This window comes from Hemiscyllium ocellatum, chromosome 4, assembly GCF_020745735.1.
Source record: "Hemiscyllium ocellatum isolate sHemOce1 chromosome 4, sHemOce1.pat.X.cur, whole genome shotgun sequence".
NCBI lineage: Eukaryota > Metazoa > Chordata > Chondrichthyes > Orectolobiformes > Hemiscylliidae > Hemiscyllium > Hemiscyllium ocellatum.
In genome coordinates, this window is record NC_083404.1 from 117,284,689 (window position 1) to 117,301,404 (window position 16,716).

General features: G+C 38.3%; 1 protein-coding gene across 1 annotated transcript in view; it reads left to right on the forward strand.

Moving 5' to 3' along the window:
* Positions 1 to 16,716, forward strand: part of LOC132815241 (collagen alpha-1(IX) chain-like) — a gene marked incomplete at its 5' end in the record, with an annotated part of 114,747 nt that overhangs the window by 25,929 nt on the left and 72,102 nt on the right. The window contains 4 exons of the mRNA XM_060824056.1: positions 664 to 735; positions 1,660 to 1,704; positions 10,757 to 10,792; positions 15,106 to 15,129. Of these exons, the coding sequence (XP_060680039.1) occupies positions 664 to 735; positions 1,660 to 1,704; positions 10,757 to 10,792; positions 15,106 to 15,129 (177 nt within the window). The remainder of the gene's footprint in view (positions 1 to 663; positions 736 to 1,659; positions 1,705 to 10,756; positions 10,793 to 15,105; positions 15,130 to 16,716) is intronic.

A 16,716-nucleotide genomic window follows, 5' to 3' on the forward strand; every position in this document is an offset into this window, starting at 1 on the left:
TTAGATAAAGAAGATGTCCAAACAAGTGAGTAAATAAAAAGAAATGCAGAGCGATCAGTTAGGTATCCAGTTTTGGATTGACTTCTTGTCTTTCTCTTAATTATTCATAGAATGATCGAGACATTTCAGACAGTAGAACATTAAAACAAAACTACCTTGTTTGATTTTTATGCCAATAAATTCTCTGTGGCCTTGCTTATGGTAAACATGACAGCTACAGAAAGGATCAGGATAAAAGGAATATATACAGACAAAATACCATTCACACATGATAGATAATCCCATTTTGGTTGATGCTTCCGTAAAATACAAGCAAAAAGTGCCGATGCCAGAAATCAGAAATACAAACAGAAATGTTAGACATACTCAACAGATCTGTGGAGATAAAAAAGAATCAGTCAATACTTCAGGTGTATAACATCTATAAAACAAATCAATGATTTTCTGCTCCCACTCAGCCCTCTAGTCTTCATTTTGTTTCTTAAGTTGAAATGTTCATTCTATTCCCTTGTTTGCAAAATCATCACCTAAAATCCATAGGTCACATAGAACACTAACACTGATAATATTACCAGTGAGATATATTGGCTGCACATGTTCATGGGGATATTCAATAAGTACCAACAGCCAACTTAGGTAACATCTCGATCTGGTCCAATTCAGGGTCAGAAAGGTGAGCGGGGTGATGTCGGATTCACAGGACAACCAGGAAAGCCAGGCCTTCCTGGAATAAATGTAAGTACCATGTGATTTTCCTGGAAATGTTATTGTTGGGTATTCTTACAAAGGAAATTCTTTCAAATTTCCTTTGTACCAGGAGAATGAGTTTATTGATTCCTTTATCACAGTTTCTTCATGAAACTTAACAAGACAAGCAGCACATCATTTCTTTCCTTTGATAACTGCATGAGACAACTTCCTTTACCATTTGATATCCTTAACCTCACAATGTCCTCTGATGTTCATGGTGTACAATTGGTGTACAATTTTCTTTTTTTTTCCGCATTGTTAAGAAATGCTTGGTTTCTTTGTAACCTAAAAATGACTTCTTTCCTCTTAATAGCACTGATCTCCTGAAAAGCTCAAGTGCAATCTTTACAATAGTATCCTCATCTCTGGGAACTCTACAGGTGACTCTAGACTGACTGCAATGTGGTTGATACTTAATTGTCCTTGAAAATGTCTTGTAAGCAATTTAGTTCAGTGGCAAGTTAGAGATTGGCACAAAATATTAACCTTGTTGATAACATCCAATTCCCATGAAAGGATATACATTTGTCTGTCTTTCTCAAATACGTTTTTCCTTGTTTTCACAAAAATATCACGATCAATAGTGATTAAAACTGTTGTCTTGTTCTTTTTGGGCTGCAAAGACTCTATTCAAAACATTCTTCTGCAAAGATTGCCTATCTTCTGCCATGCACCTTTCACTATATTCAAACTAAAACTCATTGCAACCTTTTAACCAACTCTTTCCAAAAACATTATGCCTGCCCATCTATCTCTGTGCCCTCTTTACTAAGATTAGCTTTTCAATCCAGTCTTTCTGTAGTCATGTGTAATAGATCTTGAACATTTACCTTCATTTCATTTGTTGTTTCAGGGAATTTAATATTAATGCTTAATAATTTGTCATTGCTGTGTTTTTTTTTCCATTAGGGAAGACCAGGACCAATTGGACCAATGGGCCCCGAAGGTCGCGTGGTAAGTGATTAAAAAAAACAAGATCTGCATTTTTGAAAGATGCTTTTATTTTTGCTCCTGCATAAAATTCAAAGGGAAAGTAATTTTCACTTCATGATATTCTTTGAATGTTGACTGCAGAAAGTGTACTTGGCTGATTTGTGGAATCAACAAGGAGATGTCTTGTTTCAAAGATATAGGGGTAGGGTCCATAACAGGTTTACTCTCATTATATGAGCCAGTGAGAAACATGGTGACTGGGACAACTTAATCATTAACAAGGCTTCACCTTAGCCTGCCAGCAGTTGGAGAATCTCTTCCAATTATGTTGGAGTTGAAAGGGACTGAAAAGGGGCCTGGAATATCAATTGGGCTCATCAGTAAATATTGTTGTCAAGAGTGGAGGGAAAGACTGGGAATATATTTGACAATCCTCATGCACTGGATTCACTAAGATTCTTTAGAGGACTCGCTGCAATTTGACATTCCTTTTCTAGGATTTTTCACATGCTTTCAAGAAGCAAAGTATAACTGGTTCACAATTACAAACTCTCTGACTTATTGGTTAAAAGCCACAGCAGCTGTTGAGGGAAATAAATTGGCCTTCTTCAGGCTCAAGAAAGAACAGCTCCTTCCATTCTGGACGTCCAGTGGCTCCTCACCAAATCAAAACAGAGTGTTTAGCTACATGAGCACCAATTGCATATTGTTGGCAGGCAGAAAGCATTTGTCATCAAAATTAGCCACAATTCCCCAGACCAATTAGCCACTTGTTGCTGGCTGAATCTTTATAAATTCACATTCCTTGGCTCCAGCTCATCTGTTATTGGACCTCCCTACTGCCTGAACAAATAGCAGTATAAAAATTACTTACAATGAGTGTCGGTCACTTGCTTTACAATAAGCAATCCTTGATTTTTAAAATAGTCCTTTTGCCATATCACTCTAAAATGAAAAAAGGGAAAAATAAGAAGATATGATCTCTACAAGTAGTCCTAATACTAACCCAAGGAAATCTGATTACACGCTCTTACTTCAAGTGAGAAAAATGATAAAAATGATGTGATTATCAGAACACAATATGGCCTTCCCATACACATAGAGATGGACTGTGACAAAACTTGTTTTAATCCATAGAAGCTTCAGCACATGGGCCACAAGCCTGTACCCAGTATCAGGTCGTGAAGTCCAGGGTAACATAGCGAAGAGCATAGTGAAGGAGGAGTGATATGAAGACGCCACCAATGGGAGCGATGGGAACTCCAAACTTTACTCCTTTTGGAACACTTAGAAGTTAGCATCGCAAATTCCATCTAAAATATTCAAATAACAAACCCTGTTCGTGATTACACGAGGAATCCTTTGTGCTGTAATGTACTTTCTGGGAATTTTTTAACTCGCAGTATAAATCAGCAGAAACAGCAAAGCGATTATCTTTGACTCCTGAAGTCCTGGGAAGCAGTTTATGGCTGAAATGATTTCCTCACAACTTCCAGGAGCTCTATCTTTGAGACTGGCTACTTAGGCATGACATAAGTTGCCTCTTCACATACTCTTGTGCCACATTGTGGTGACATTTGCAGCATGCATTGTTTTGTAAAAAAAAAATTAAAATCATGTTAATTGACAAATTTGAATGAGAGACTGAATGTGGAGCGGTGGTAGATGTGGGAAGTTATTGAGGGATATTGCCTGGTAGCGTACTTGCCGTAATTATTTCTGCCTTCATTCCAAGATATTTCATGAAAAGTAGATTAACAGAATGACATAGAATATTGTGCTTCTTGTGTCAAGGAATGGCAGTGAGAATTGCCTCAAGGAGAGATACAGATGAAAATCTGTGGAATGGAAATCTGAATTGCAACATATTTTTCAAATAAGTGCCTCACCATAATGTACATTAAATGTTATACTGATGAGGATTAGAAAATCTGGAATTTCCACTGACACAATCTGTTGTTGATTTAATTCACAGCCATCTGAACTTCAACTTGATATTTGATGCAAAGTGTTACTCTTTAAGAGCATGTGATAAAATATCATTCTGTGCAGAGTTCATCCAGGGAAGTAGTTGGAGTTAGCAGCACTATGAAATAAGGAGAAAAGAGTTAGACTTCAGTCAAGGCGCCATGTGTCCAATTGCTCTCCAATTACCTTTGCTAGATGGTGTCAATGAGACCAAACTCTGACTTTACTCTGGGAGAAGTGTGAAAGTTAAACTTACATTTGTGATTTTATAGGTGCCATCATCCCCTCACCATTCAGTGCTGGAGCTGCAGAACTAAATCGGACCACCACCTTCAATTAGGGTAATTGGGTAAAAATGGGATATGGGACTGGGTATTACATGTCCCACCTGGCCATTTCTTCAGTGAGAGGGCATGGATAAAAGGCTTCATCACCACCTTTCAACTCATCCTGCACTGGTGCCACAATATAGAGAGCAGCCCATTCACAAAATGAAATAAATAGTTAAGGATCAATTGATCTCAATAAAATTGACCCCAACTATATGCTGCCCAGGCCAAAATCTGGTTGGCATGGGTAATCAGGCAGGAATGTGCAGGCTGTTTTTAAAGTTTAACATGAATAAAGTCAGGAAGGAAGGAAGTGGCGGGGGCTTATCTCTTTCCGGAGTGTGTATTGTGGATCACCCCAATCTTCCACACCACCATCTTACACAGATCTTCCTGGGACTTCCATTCCCATGTGCTAAGATCATTTTTTGACCCTATGAGATGTACCTTCGAGGGGCAGCTATAGAGCTGTTTGGGCACCTTCCCGCTGTCATAGCCATAGACATCTAGAGCTGCTGCAAGTGATGGGTTTGCTCACATCATGCAGTTGCCATGGGGCGGGCTTATTTTTGTTTCATCAGCTCACAGTCCACATTTCTTCCTCAGGCACAGTGCAGTCTGTCCCACACACTTCTCCATAGTTTTCTGCTTGTGTGGGGCTGAAATAAAAGAGATTGTGCTGGTGCAGCGAATAATGCTGCTACAATGGATCAATGCTAACAATAATCTTACTTTCAAGCGATCTGAAGGATAAAATCATTCAGATTTAAAATTTGGAACTAAAGAGGTTTAAATGGAATAGTTGAAGAACTACTCCTGGATGCTGCAGTATTTAAACACATCTAGGATTCCATGTTGATGCCTCAACATCTGTTCCTTCTCCCATTACTGTGATGCTTATTAGCATGCTTTTTAGTCAGGAAATTTCAAGCATCATTTGCTCCAAGGTTTCATCAATGATGTTCCATGCTTTATGTTCTGGTGTAGGTCAGAACTAGTTCTGCTGACTTGGAATCCCATTTCTTTCTTGCTGTCTTTGGAATTCTGTGTGTTAGAACATCAACTCAGAGAGTGTGGTGCAGGGAAAGAGAAGCAGGCCAGGCAGCATCCAAGGAGCAGGGGAATCGATCTTTCGGGCATAAGCCCTTCTTCAGGAATGAGTCATGCCTGTTGAAGGGCTTATGCCCGAAATGTCGATTCTCCTGTTCCTCGGATTCTGCCTGGCCTGCTGTGCTTTTCCAGCACCACACTCTCGACTCTGATCTCCAGCATCTGTAGTCCTTACTTTCTCCCAGAGCATCAATTCACCTCGTTTCCTGAAGTTCAGCACAAAAGAGACTTCATCAAAAGTTTGTGTACGAGATATTTGAATAGTGCTCACTTTACCACACCTTCAGACACAAAATTAGACAGGAGATAGATGCAAAGAAGTATCATTATTCAGGCCCAGGTGGTAATTCTGAATCACTCCCTTGGGGTAACAGCCTAAGGTATCATTGATAATCTCAACAGGGGAGCAAATGAAAATTCTCCTTTTTCATCTTGCTCAAAGTGGCCAGAAGCTAAGCTAATTAACAATTACAGCAGCATGTTGCCGCATTTGCTCTTTTACCAGATGCTGAGCTGCAGTTTTTTTAATGAGGAAGCTGATGATCTTCAGGCTACTATTAAACTCATGCTGTGAGAGGCACAAATAATTTATTTGCAGGAACCCCAGGAAAATTCTCAGCTCTCAGTCTTGGGAAGCAGCCTACTAATATCAAATTGAGGCTGCACGCCAGCCTTCCAAATGTATATTTGCCTGTTATCAATTAAAGTGAGCAAAAAATATGTTCCTGTAAAGTTTTAATGTTCAATAAAGCCCGGAAACTGGAATGATATTTGGACCTAGAAATACCATAGCTATAACTTACACTCACAAAACAGCTTTAATGTGGCTGAACATCTCAAGGCACTTCACATCCTTCAAATATTAAAGACCGTGGGAGATTCTCTGTGCCCCAGGTGTAGACAGAGAGCAGATGGTAAATTTTAATGGGTGGAAAAGCTTGCTCTGGAGGTATGTGATTTCTTGAAATGCACACTATGCATGTGCCTGGAAAACTGACACAGAAAATTTACTCAAGTAAATTTTACAAGGGCTTAGAAACATATCGAGGCACAGGAGCATAGAAGCAAAGAACCATAGAAATGAAGGAAATGTTTATAGCATTGGAAGAGTCACTTTTGGCTGAAAATGAGCAATTCCAAATTTTTAGCTCTTGGTCAGGAGGTTATACATCCAATTTGTTTTTTTTAATTGCAATGAGGAACTTCATCTTAACCACCCTTTCAGTCTAGCTCCAGACTTCTGAAGATTCTCACTCATGCCTGGGTATGATTCCCAAATTATCAACAGTCTTTCACTATCTTCTTGCTTTTCATGTCTGAGTTTAGGCATCAATTCCAATGAAGGAATAACATCATTGCTGAATAAGACACGGGGGCATGTTTTTAAAGAGAGAGGAAAGAGATTTAAAGAAAACATGAGGGACAAATTGTTTTGTACACAGAGGGTAGTTTGCATGTGGAATAAACTTCCTGAGGTAGTAGTGGATATGGATATAATTACAACGTTTAAAGAGATATATGGATAAGAACATGAATGGGAAAAATTTGGAGGGATGTGGACCAGGAGCAGGCACGTGGAGCCAGTTAGTTTGGGATTGTTGGACTGAAGGATCTGTTTCTGTGTTGTATGATTCTATAACTCTATAATATTCATGCAATGGATTTTCCAATAGAAAGTCATTTAATCATGGTGAAGAGTGATAAACATGTCTTTTTTCATTTCTCTTAGCCCTGTAAAACTAAGGTCAATTGTGACTCCATTATCATTGAGGTCCATTAATAGCACTCATGAGTAAGACTGGAATTGATATGAACGGGTTGTTTGCAGAATACCACACCAGGTAGCACACTTCTGACTCAGCCATTGATTTATAAACACCACATTGGACCACTCCACTAGAAAATGATTACAATGCTCACAAAGTTTGCTGTGTTGAGAAGGACATTAAAGTCATACAAAGCATAGAACACTGATTTTTGAGGATTTTAACGGGAATGGGAAACTTTGGTTTTCTGGAGAGACGTGAGATACTGGGACTATGTTCAATGATGCAGAAAAGACTAAGAAGGGGCTTAACAGGTATATTATTGGGGACTGAGCAACATGGACTACGGCTAGATTTGGGGCAGAATTGGATAATTAGTACAGCAAGGCTTTTCACAATATTAAGAGTATCTTACTGTATTGTTTATGGTTTTGTCAAGCTTCTCACTAGGCACAGGTAAGTTGCTAATTAAAGGTGAATTTGTATTTTGTTAAATGTCTTATAAATGCCAGAACTGCCATCATTAATGTTTAGCTTTCTATTTTTATCAAATGTGCTGAGAAAACTAAACTTTGAGAAATCTCAACATGGAAATCAAAGCAGTTATTTGCACTGAATGCTTTAGCCATCTCCACCCATGGTCTCTGGTACCAGGGGAATGAGATTTTTCCCTGCGCTCATGCATATGCGACAGGAGATGTCTAGGGATCAGTCACTGAAATTTAGGGCCGACCTGCTTCTTCTCTGCTATCTCCAGGCGTGGGTGGAGGCCATAATGCAATGTCCACCATTCGTCCTGGGGTTCACAGGTGAAATATCTGGGCACAATTTTAAAATAGCAGCTGGAATTTGGAGCATGGAATTCTTTGGTCGGGGAGAAAGAACTTCATACCTTCTTGCCAGTAAAATTTGGCCCTTTAGCCATGCTGTTCATCAGCACATGTAAATATAATGCATTTTAAAATTGTAGCTGTGCACAAACACAACTCACCCCAAGGAGAAGTATTTCTCATTTCTCAGGCTTTCCATGCACAATCTCAGAAGAGGAAATTCTCCTCAATATGGCTCATTAGTGTGACAGTGAGCTGGCACATGTATACAGAATATATATAGATTTGTTGCAAAGTATTGCAGTGCAAATATAGCACAAGTAAAGAGGCCACTCAGCCAAATGTCTCTTTACCCAATACGAGTTCCCTACATCCCTCAATATCTAACCCCATCAACATAGCATTCTATTGCTTCTTCCCTTCAGTGCTTATCCAGCTTCCCTTTGAATGCCAAATTTCCAACTGACAAAGACCATGTAGGAATGCTCAAAGTGCTCACATTGAGAAAAAAAAACATGAAATGCCAAGAATAGCACTGATTTCAGCAACTTTATAGCACTAATGTAGGAAAGGGTTAAACTTTTTCTTGAAGAATAGTGGATGTCATTCTAGAGTCAGCTTTGCAAACCTTCAAGTGGTGAAGATTTTTTTTATTATCCCTAATGTTTTCTTCAGGCTGTTTAATTCCTCCTTCAAAACTTCTAATATTGATCTTCGCTGATTAGGGGAGCTACGAGAGAAGAGCCTGAGATAATTCACCCTCTGATATTCTCCATTCCTGCCCATACGAAACATGCCTCTTCACAGCAGAATTGCTAAGAATAGAAAAGTGGTAGGAGGGAAAATAAGAATCACGGCTAAATTCAACCAGTAATTGGTATCATCCACTTCAATGACAAGACTTCAACACCCAAAGTTTGGAAACTGAGCATTTCTCATGTAATGTCATTTTAGAAAACTGAGAGGTGATCAAAGTGAGATTTTTTTTTTAATTGGAAAAAAGTGTCAGTAAGAGAACTTATAAATAACCTATAAAAGATATATTTATTTCAATGTAATGAGTTCCCCTTTCACTTATTCAAAAATTAATGTCGCTCCCTTCTTTACTTCATTGTACTATATCAAGGGAAATTGTTTGACAGATTGACATTTACAATAGTTTGTAAAGCTTCAAATTCAATCTTAGCCTCTAAGAAGAAAATTATGAATCATTGTCAAGGTGACTGGTAAAGATTATAGCAAAAAGCTCCCATGAGCAATAGCTGCTAATTAACAGCATAAGGCAATACATCCTACTGCAACTAAAAACATGTGTAACACTGAAGTATGCTAGTAAGCTATGTTCGGCTCTGACTCACATTTAGACTTAAATAAATAAAAATTGAAAGAACTGCAGATGCTGGAAATCAGAAACAAAAACAAATTGCTGGAAAATCTTTACCAGAACAAGTGTCCATTCTGTTGATAGCCTGGATTTGATTGTGGGTTCACCTTTGATTGGACTCCTTAACTTTATACTTATTTTTGTCAAGTTCTGGAGAAGAGAGGGTCACATTCTCCCTGGGAAATATTGAATTTTTTAATGTTAAGAACCTTGACATTTTGATTTTTGTTGAACACTCCTTCCTTGCATTAGGTAGAAATTATGATTCTCAAGTTATTCAACATCATTTCAATTTATAGGGACTCCCCAACATACTTTCTGCTCATATGACCTCCAAAATACTTCCTCCAGCATCTCTATTGTTCGCTCCACCCCATTTTAGCCTTCAAGTTATGTTCTTACTTTCCAAGCTCTTCCAGTTCACAACACACACCCAAGATTTCCACTTGCCCATTCCTCACAAGAAGGGCTTTTGCCCAAAACATCGATTTCGCTGCTCGTTGGATGCTGCCTGAACTGCTGTGCTCTTCCAGCACCACTGATCCATTCCTCACAAGTGCTAGTTTCAGATGTCCCCCTCTTAGACTACCACAATCTTATAGAAATATGAATAAGAAGCAGGAATAGGCCATTTGGTTTCCTCAGGTCTGCTCCACCATTCAATATGATCATGGTTGACCTGACTACTTAACATTCCCACCAACTTCACTTTTCACCCTTATGCTTATCGAGAATCTATTTACTTCTGTCTTTAAAATATTCAGGAACTCTGCTTCCACCACATTTGAGACAGACCTTTACATAGTTCTTTCACTGATGCTAGCCTTAGGTGTACTCTCTACTAAAACTCTCAAAAGTGCCATTCTCCAATTTCCTTTCTTTCCCTTGCTATACTCTTCAGCATCACTCAGCCTTCACTTTCACCCCTCCCACCAATGCATGTCTTTGCATGCTCATCTCTATAGAGAGGTGTTGAGTTAGCTCAAGCTGGTTGGATGGCTGATCTGTGATGCAGTATGTGTTCAATTCTCCCACTGGCTGAGGTTTCTATGAAGGATTCTCCTTCTCAACCTCTCTCCTCACCTGAGGTGTGGTGACCCTCAGGTTAAGTTACCACCAGTCATCTCTCTGGCTAATGAGAGAGCAGCCTTATGATATAGTGAGACTACGGTTACTTTACTTGCTTTACTTTGCCTGCCTGGCAATACTGTCTTCACACCTTACCATTTCACTCCATTGCATATGTTTACAAGTATCTGGAGTTCTATCCTGCTGCTCTGATTTTAAAATATATTGCACATTGAAAGTGGAGAAATCTAAACTCATGAGAGTTTGGAACAAAACTGGTATAGAACAGGAATCCTGGAACAATTTGTGATGAGATTGGGTGAAGCTTTTACTTTTGTCTACAAATACTGTTTTTCCAACACAAACATTTTAAATACAGAGATCCTGCCACATTACATTGCCACAGTGAAAGACTTCAAGGAAAGAAGAAATAAATCATATGAGGTTGCTCTTTCAAGAATAACAGTGGCAGCAACATTAGAGTGAGTTGCTTGTTCTATCTCAGCCAGAGGAAATATAAGAGGCAAGATTTGCTTTATTGGATAAATCTGTGATTTCTGTAAGTGAGATCAGTCATGTATAATATGATAATTTTCTAATAATCTGTTTTCTTTTAAGGGCCCTCCCGGCATGCCTGGTCCAGAAGGTCCACCAGTAAGTATTAACCTTTGTAATTATATTTCAGATTTAAAGTTTTTGCATTTGCTTTGCCTTTATGCAGCTGTGTGATGATTTAACTGAAGGCTTATTAACAGTAATTGGCACTAATACTTAATTCTAAAACACAAATAAAACCTATGTAAGTTTTAATTCTGTCAAACTACTTTTAAAGATGTCGCTACCCAGACAATGTTTATGATCTATTGAACTTAAAGCGATGAAGCGATGGCTTTGCTGCAGGAATTGATTTCCAGTGTACAGTTTAGCTTCTGGTAAATGGTAACCCCAAGAATGTTGATAGTAGGGATTCAGTTAAATTTCAAGGGATGATGGTTAGATTCTGTCTTGTTGGAGATTGCCATTGCCTGGTATTTTGTAGTGTGAATGTTACTGACTTGTCTTGCTTGCCAGAAACAGCACAAAAAGAAGAAAAATGCATGTACGATATGACTACTTTCATAGCATGAGCTCCATCTACATACACAAGCCTATGATTGTTAAACGAGGAGAAAGTGAGGTCTGCAGATGCTGGAGATCAGAGCTGAAAATGTGTTGCTGGAAAAGCGCAGCAGGTCAGGCACATCTTATGTCCAAAACATCGATTCTCCTGTTCCTTGGATGCTGCCTGACCTGCTGTGCTTTTCCAGCAACACATTTTCAGCCATGATTGTTAAACAGCAACATCAGAAAAAGTGAGAGGAAGCAACAAAAATTAAAAAAGCAAGCATTATGCCGCAATGTAAATTTTTATACTGGCATTTTAAAGACTATAATTAAGATTGAAGTCAAACAGAATTTCTTAGAGTTTTAACTGTTTAACTAAACAACAACTTTATTCCCTGGGTAAATAAACAGTTGATAAAGACAATTGTCCTAACTCTTAAGTGTTCTGGAAAAGAAGGATCAAGAAGAATCAATTCCTCCAGAAGTTCTAATGATGACCACAAGAGGTCCTGCCGTAATTTCCTGGAGATTTAGAAGATCAAGTCAACTGTAGCACAATGAATCAATTAAGTCGTTGGCAGACATTGACATTAAAGTACAGAATGCAATGTCATCAAGTGAACCTAACTGAAATACTTATGGAACTTGTTGTTGAACTGCACCCATTCAGTCCTTCAGCAAAGCACAGGTAGAAGAATCTAAAGAATATATTATTAATAGATTACTAGATAAAGGACGCAAGTTCAAAACAATTGTAGCTGGGCTGCAACATCTTCAGATGCTTGACTTTCCAAAAAATGTTCAAACTATTAACTAATTCAGTGAAACATCTAACTCCTGTATGGGATGTGGCTTGCCTCATTCACCAATTGATTGTCTATCTTTTTGTGATCAAATCTAAGCTATGTTCTACAAAATGACAATATGCTAAAATGTGCAACAAATCCAATTGCCCAGGGAAAGCTGAAAGTGCAACATAAGCTTCACAGTTGCACGTGAAGAAAAATCAATCAAGCACCAATGTTAAGAGTGTCTTAAAACTTCCATCCATGGTGTGTAATGAGGTGCAATGAGCAACATCACAGCTACAGTACCCAAGTAGACAGTATGTGTCATTAATATGATACGTGTATGCTATCAGACAAGCTGAAACATTACCTCCATTCAAATGGTGTACCCCAAATAGAATTTAGCTCCTACTTATGGATACCAGAACCATTTTACTCTGTGAATACAGCAGGACCTGCGATTATTGGTATAACGTACAAATTGGCATATTGTTACAATCTACAAAGGAACAAATCAATCAGCTGCAGCACGAAAGGTTCCAGACTGCAACATCAAGTCGATTCATCAACCACAGCAACTAAGAGAACCCTTGCCTTCCATGTGAGATTGTTTGTGACACCTGGTGCAAAATCGCCACTGATATTTTCCATGTTCAACAACACGGTTGCATTTTGTTGACTCACTACTTCATCAAGTAGTTTCTCTTTATGTTACAAATCAAAGATTCCACTAGTGCAATGGGTGTTGACTGCCATAATTATTTTGTTCTGTGTGGCTCAATAAATTGCCTGGTCTACAATATTGTAGTGACCCTTTCAACTACGGTATATACTTGTGTATAGGTCGAGTTTTGAAGACCGTTTTCTTAAGTTGAAATTAAGAAGTCAACTAATACACGATGTATTGTTTTGAAAGGGATGAAATTCATGCTTGGCATGAGTCAAAAAATGGGCAAATAAGAGCCAGATCTCTATATAAAATAATAAGCAATAAAAGGAAGAAGAATTATAGCCATTATTGAATATTTATCTACAAAATAACTGTCTCCATTCTGCTTGCTATGGTAAAACAGTACTATCATACCATATTCCAGTTACCAGTACCATACATTGCATGTAGGTCTACACAGCTGTTCAAAAATTAATAGGCATGCCAGCAGGTGGTCAGGCTATCTACAGGGGGTATTTGTATAACACACAATTCATGAAATAAAAACAGAGGAACAGTAAAAACAAAAAAAAAGACAGATAGTATTTTGTTAAGAAAAGACTGCATAAAACTGTTAATAATATACAATAAACACTTCACATCAAAAAAACGATATTCACAGCAAAAAACTCTTCTCACCGTGTATCACAAATATTGTGGGATAGTCAGAAAGAGACCCCTGAAAAACTAGGGTTGACGTATACACAAGGTATATGAAAAATACCAGACTTTTTTGGCTGAAAATAAGGGGTTGATTTATGTATGAGAGCGATCTATACATGAGCATATACAGTATGTATAGAAAATGGTGTGTTCGCCATATCATCTCATTATCTCAATACGCTCAGTCAGACAGTTCACAAAAGATACTGTTCACACTGAAAAATCATGATAGTCAAGTATAATGTGACCTGCTAAGATTTTTGAATCACTATTCTCAATCTGTGCTCTATTACAAAAAACAATTACTTACATGCATTCTCATGATTGGAAGAGATATCCATATGGTTCTTCCATCCAGAATCTCACCACCCAAACATGACATATTGTTGGAAAGAAGGGAAATGATTAAATGGCAGAGGAGAGGAGACTTGATGGGCTGAATGGTATAATTTCTGTACCTATGTCTTATGGTCTTATGTGTCTTATAAAATAATGATGCAGAATCTTGATCAATGAGAATGTAGACAATCTTTCTAACTTTATTTAAATTGTTTACCAATATGGCCATATCTGGCTAAGTCAACTCCATTCCTTTATTGAATTCAAAATTTTCCCATCTGCCATGCTAGGATTTGAAGCCATGTTCCTTGATCAGTAGTTGGAGATTCTTAATTACTATTCAAGTGACATTACCACTACACCTCCCCAAACTTTAACCAGAACAAAGCATAAAAGTTTGAGATTTTCATACAAACTCATGGGTTCATACAAGGTGCTATGTAATTGTACGGCCTAGTTCATATGTTGTTGTAATGAGCAATGATCAAGTCTGACAAAGAAATAAGCAGGATATGCAACTGCATTTGGTCAACTGCCTTTTACATAGAATGACAGCTCAAAAACTGAAGATAACACACCAAACAATGATCAGGTACCTATGACAAATGATACACATTAATTTGTGATGACAGACAGCACACCACAGAGGGAAGTTCTTATACTTGTATGAAGCTAGATCTGACTGTATTAGATGCTCACCAAAGTGTTATCCAGACATATAAAAGAAATCTATCTATACACATTCTTGTGCATGTTATTGGAAAACAGTTCTCATTCTTTAAGTGCAAAAAGGGAGATGTATTATTGCATCGTTTCTAGACCAGAGAAACAGAATCTGCTTCCCTTACAGTTATAAAACATGTAACACCCTGATATAAATGACCAAAGAATCAATTTAATGCATTTGTAATAAGATATAGTAACAATCAATAAACCTAGCATCTAGACTATATCTGAACTATTATTATGTACATTCTTAATGTTATTAATAAACTTTAGGACATCTGTCTCAACAGGAACCTGATTTTTATGATATATGTTACAAGAGCTAACAATATTGTTTTACCCAAGAAACCACTTCAGTTTATTGTTTGAATTTCTTGTCTGGACATAATCATCTGCCGCATCTGAAAAAGTCAATTGACATGATATTATTTTGGCACTCTGCATCCCTGATACAATACAATTTCAATTATTTCTGATAATCCAATTGAAATTATTTGTTTAAAAAAAAAGTCCCGATGAAGGATCCTGACCCAAAGCATCAACTTTCCTGCTTCGCTGATGCTGTCTGACCTGCTGTGCTTTTGTAGCTCCATATTGTATCTACTCTTAATAAAGCCTTTTCTTTCTATTTTCAACAGGGACCTGCAAAAATTGGAATTCCGGTAAGGAAGTAAGGCTTTTGTGTGGGATTAATTGCAATTCTTGATGTGGTTTGTACAGAGAATAAGGAATGATCCCAAATAACTAACAACATTGGGAAAATGAAGCTTCAGTATTGTACCTACTAATATTTTCCTTTGATGACAGGAAAATGGGATTATAGAACATTCCTGATATTATTGAAGAATGCTGTGTAGGCTACATAGATAGTGACTCGAGATACTTTAGAACCAAGGCGCAGAATTTGTCTTGTTCAGGTTATTTTTGTTCTGGGTGGATGAGCAATGAATGAAATTGAACTCTTCTCACTGGTATTTAAGAACTGTGTGAACAAAATGATAGGAGGACCATTTTAACTTGATTTAGAAGGTTGGTTGACACTGTGGATGATTTTACTGTCCTTTATCTTGAGGTGAGGTGCACATTTTAGCATTCCCGAGTGCTGGGAATGTTCTATAATTATGTCAAATTAAGACTGAAATCAATGCATTTTCTGAATTCAAGACTTTTGAGGGAAAAAATGGATTGAGTGGGAAAGTGGAGTTTTGGATGGGAGATCAGTCATGAAGGCCTGTGCATACTGGGTGGAATTTGCAATTTTACATAGAACATAGAACATAGAAAGATACAGCGCAGTACAGGCCCTTTGGCCCTCGATGTTGCGCCGACCGAATCCTACCTAACCTACACTAGCCCAATAACTTCCAAATGCCTATCCAATGCCCGCTTAAATGACCATAAAGAAGGAGAGTTCACTACTGCTACTGGCAGGGCATTCCATGAACTCACAACCCGCTGTGTAAAGAATCTACCCCTAACATCTGTCCTATACCTACCACCCCTTAATTTAAAGCCCTAGTAACACCTGGCTCCATTAGTGGTAAAAGGTTCTCAGTGTCGACCCTATCTAAACCCCTAATCATCTTATACACCTCTATCAAATCTCCCCTAAACCTTCTCTTCTCCAATGAGAACAGCCCCAAGTGCCTCAGCCTTTCCTCATAAGATTTTCCTACCATTCCAGGCAACATCCTGGTAAACCTCCTCTGCACTCGTTCCAATGCCTCCACATCCTTCCTATAGTATGGCGACCAAAACTGCACACAATACTCCAGATGAGGCCGCACCAGAGTCTTATACAGTTGCAACATGACCTCAGGACTCCGGAACTCAATTCCTCTACCAATAAAGCCCAGTACACCATATGCCTTCCTCACAGCACTATTTACCTGGGTGGCAACTTTCAGAGATCTGTGTACATGGACACCAAGATCCCTCTGCTCATCCACACTACCAAGTAGCCTACCATTAGCCCAGTAATCCATCTTCTTGTTACTCCTACCAAAGTGAATGACTTCACACTTAGCTACATTGAATTCCATTTGCCACATTTCTGCCCAGCTCTGCAACTTATCTATATCCCGCTGTAACCTACCACTTCCTTCCTCACTATCCACAACTCCACCGACTTTTGTGTCATCCGCAAACTTGCTTACCCAGCTTTCAAGCCCTTCGTCTAGATCATTTATAAAGATAACAAAAAGCAATGGTCCCAAAACAGATCCTTGTGGTACACCGCTAGTAACTGC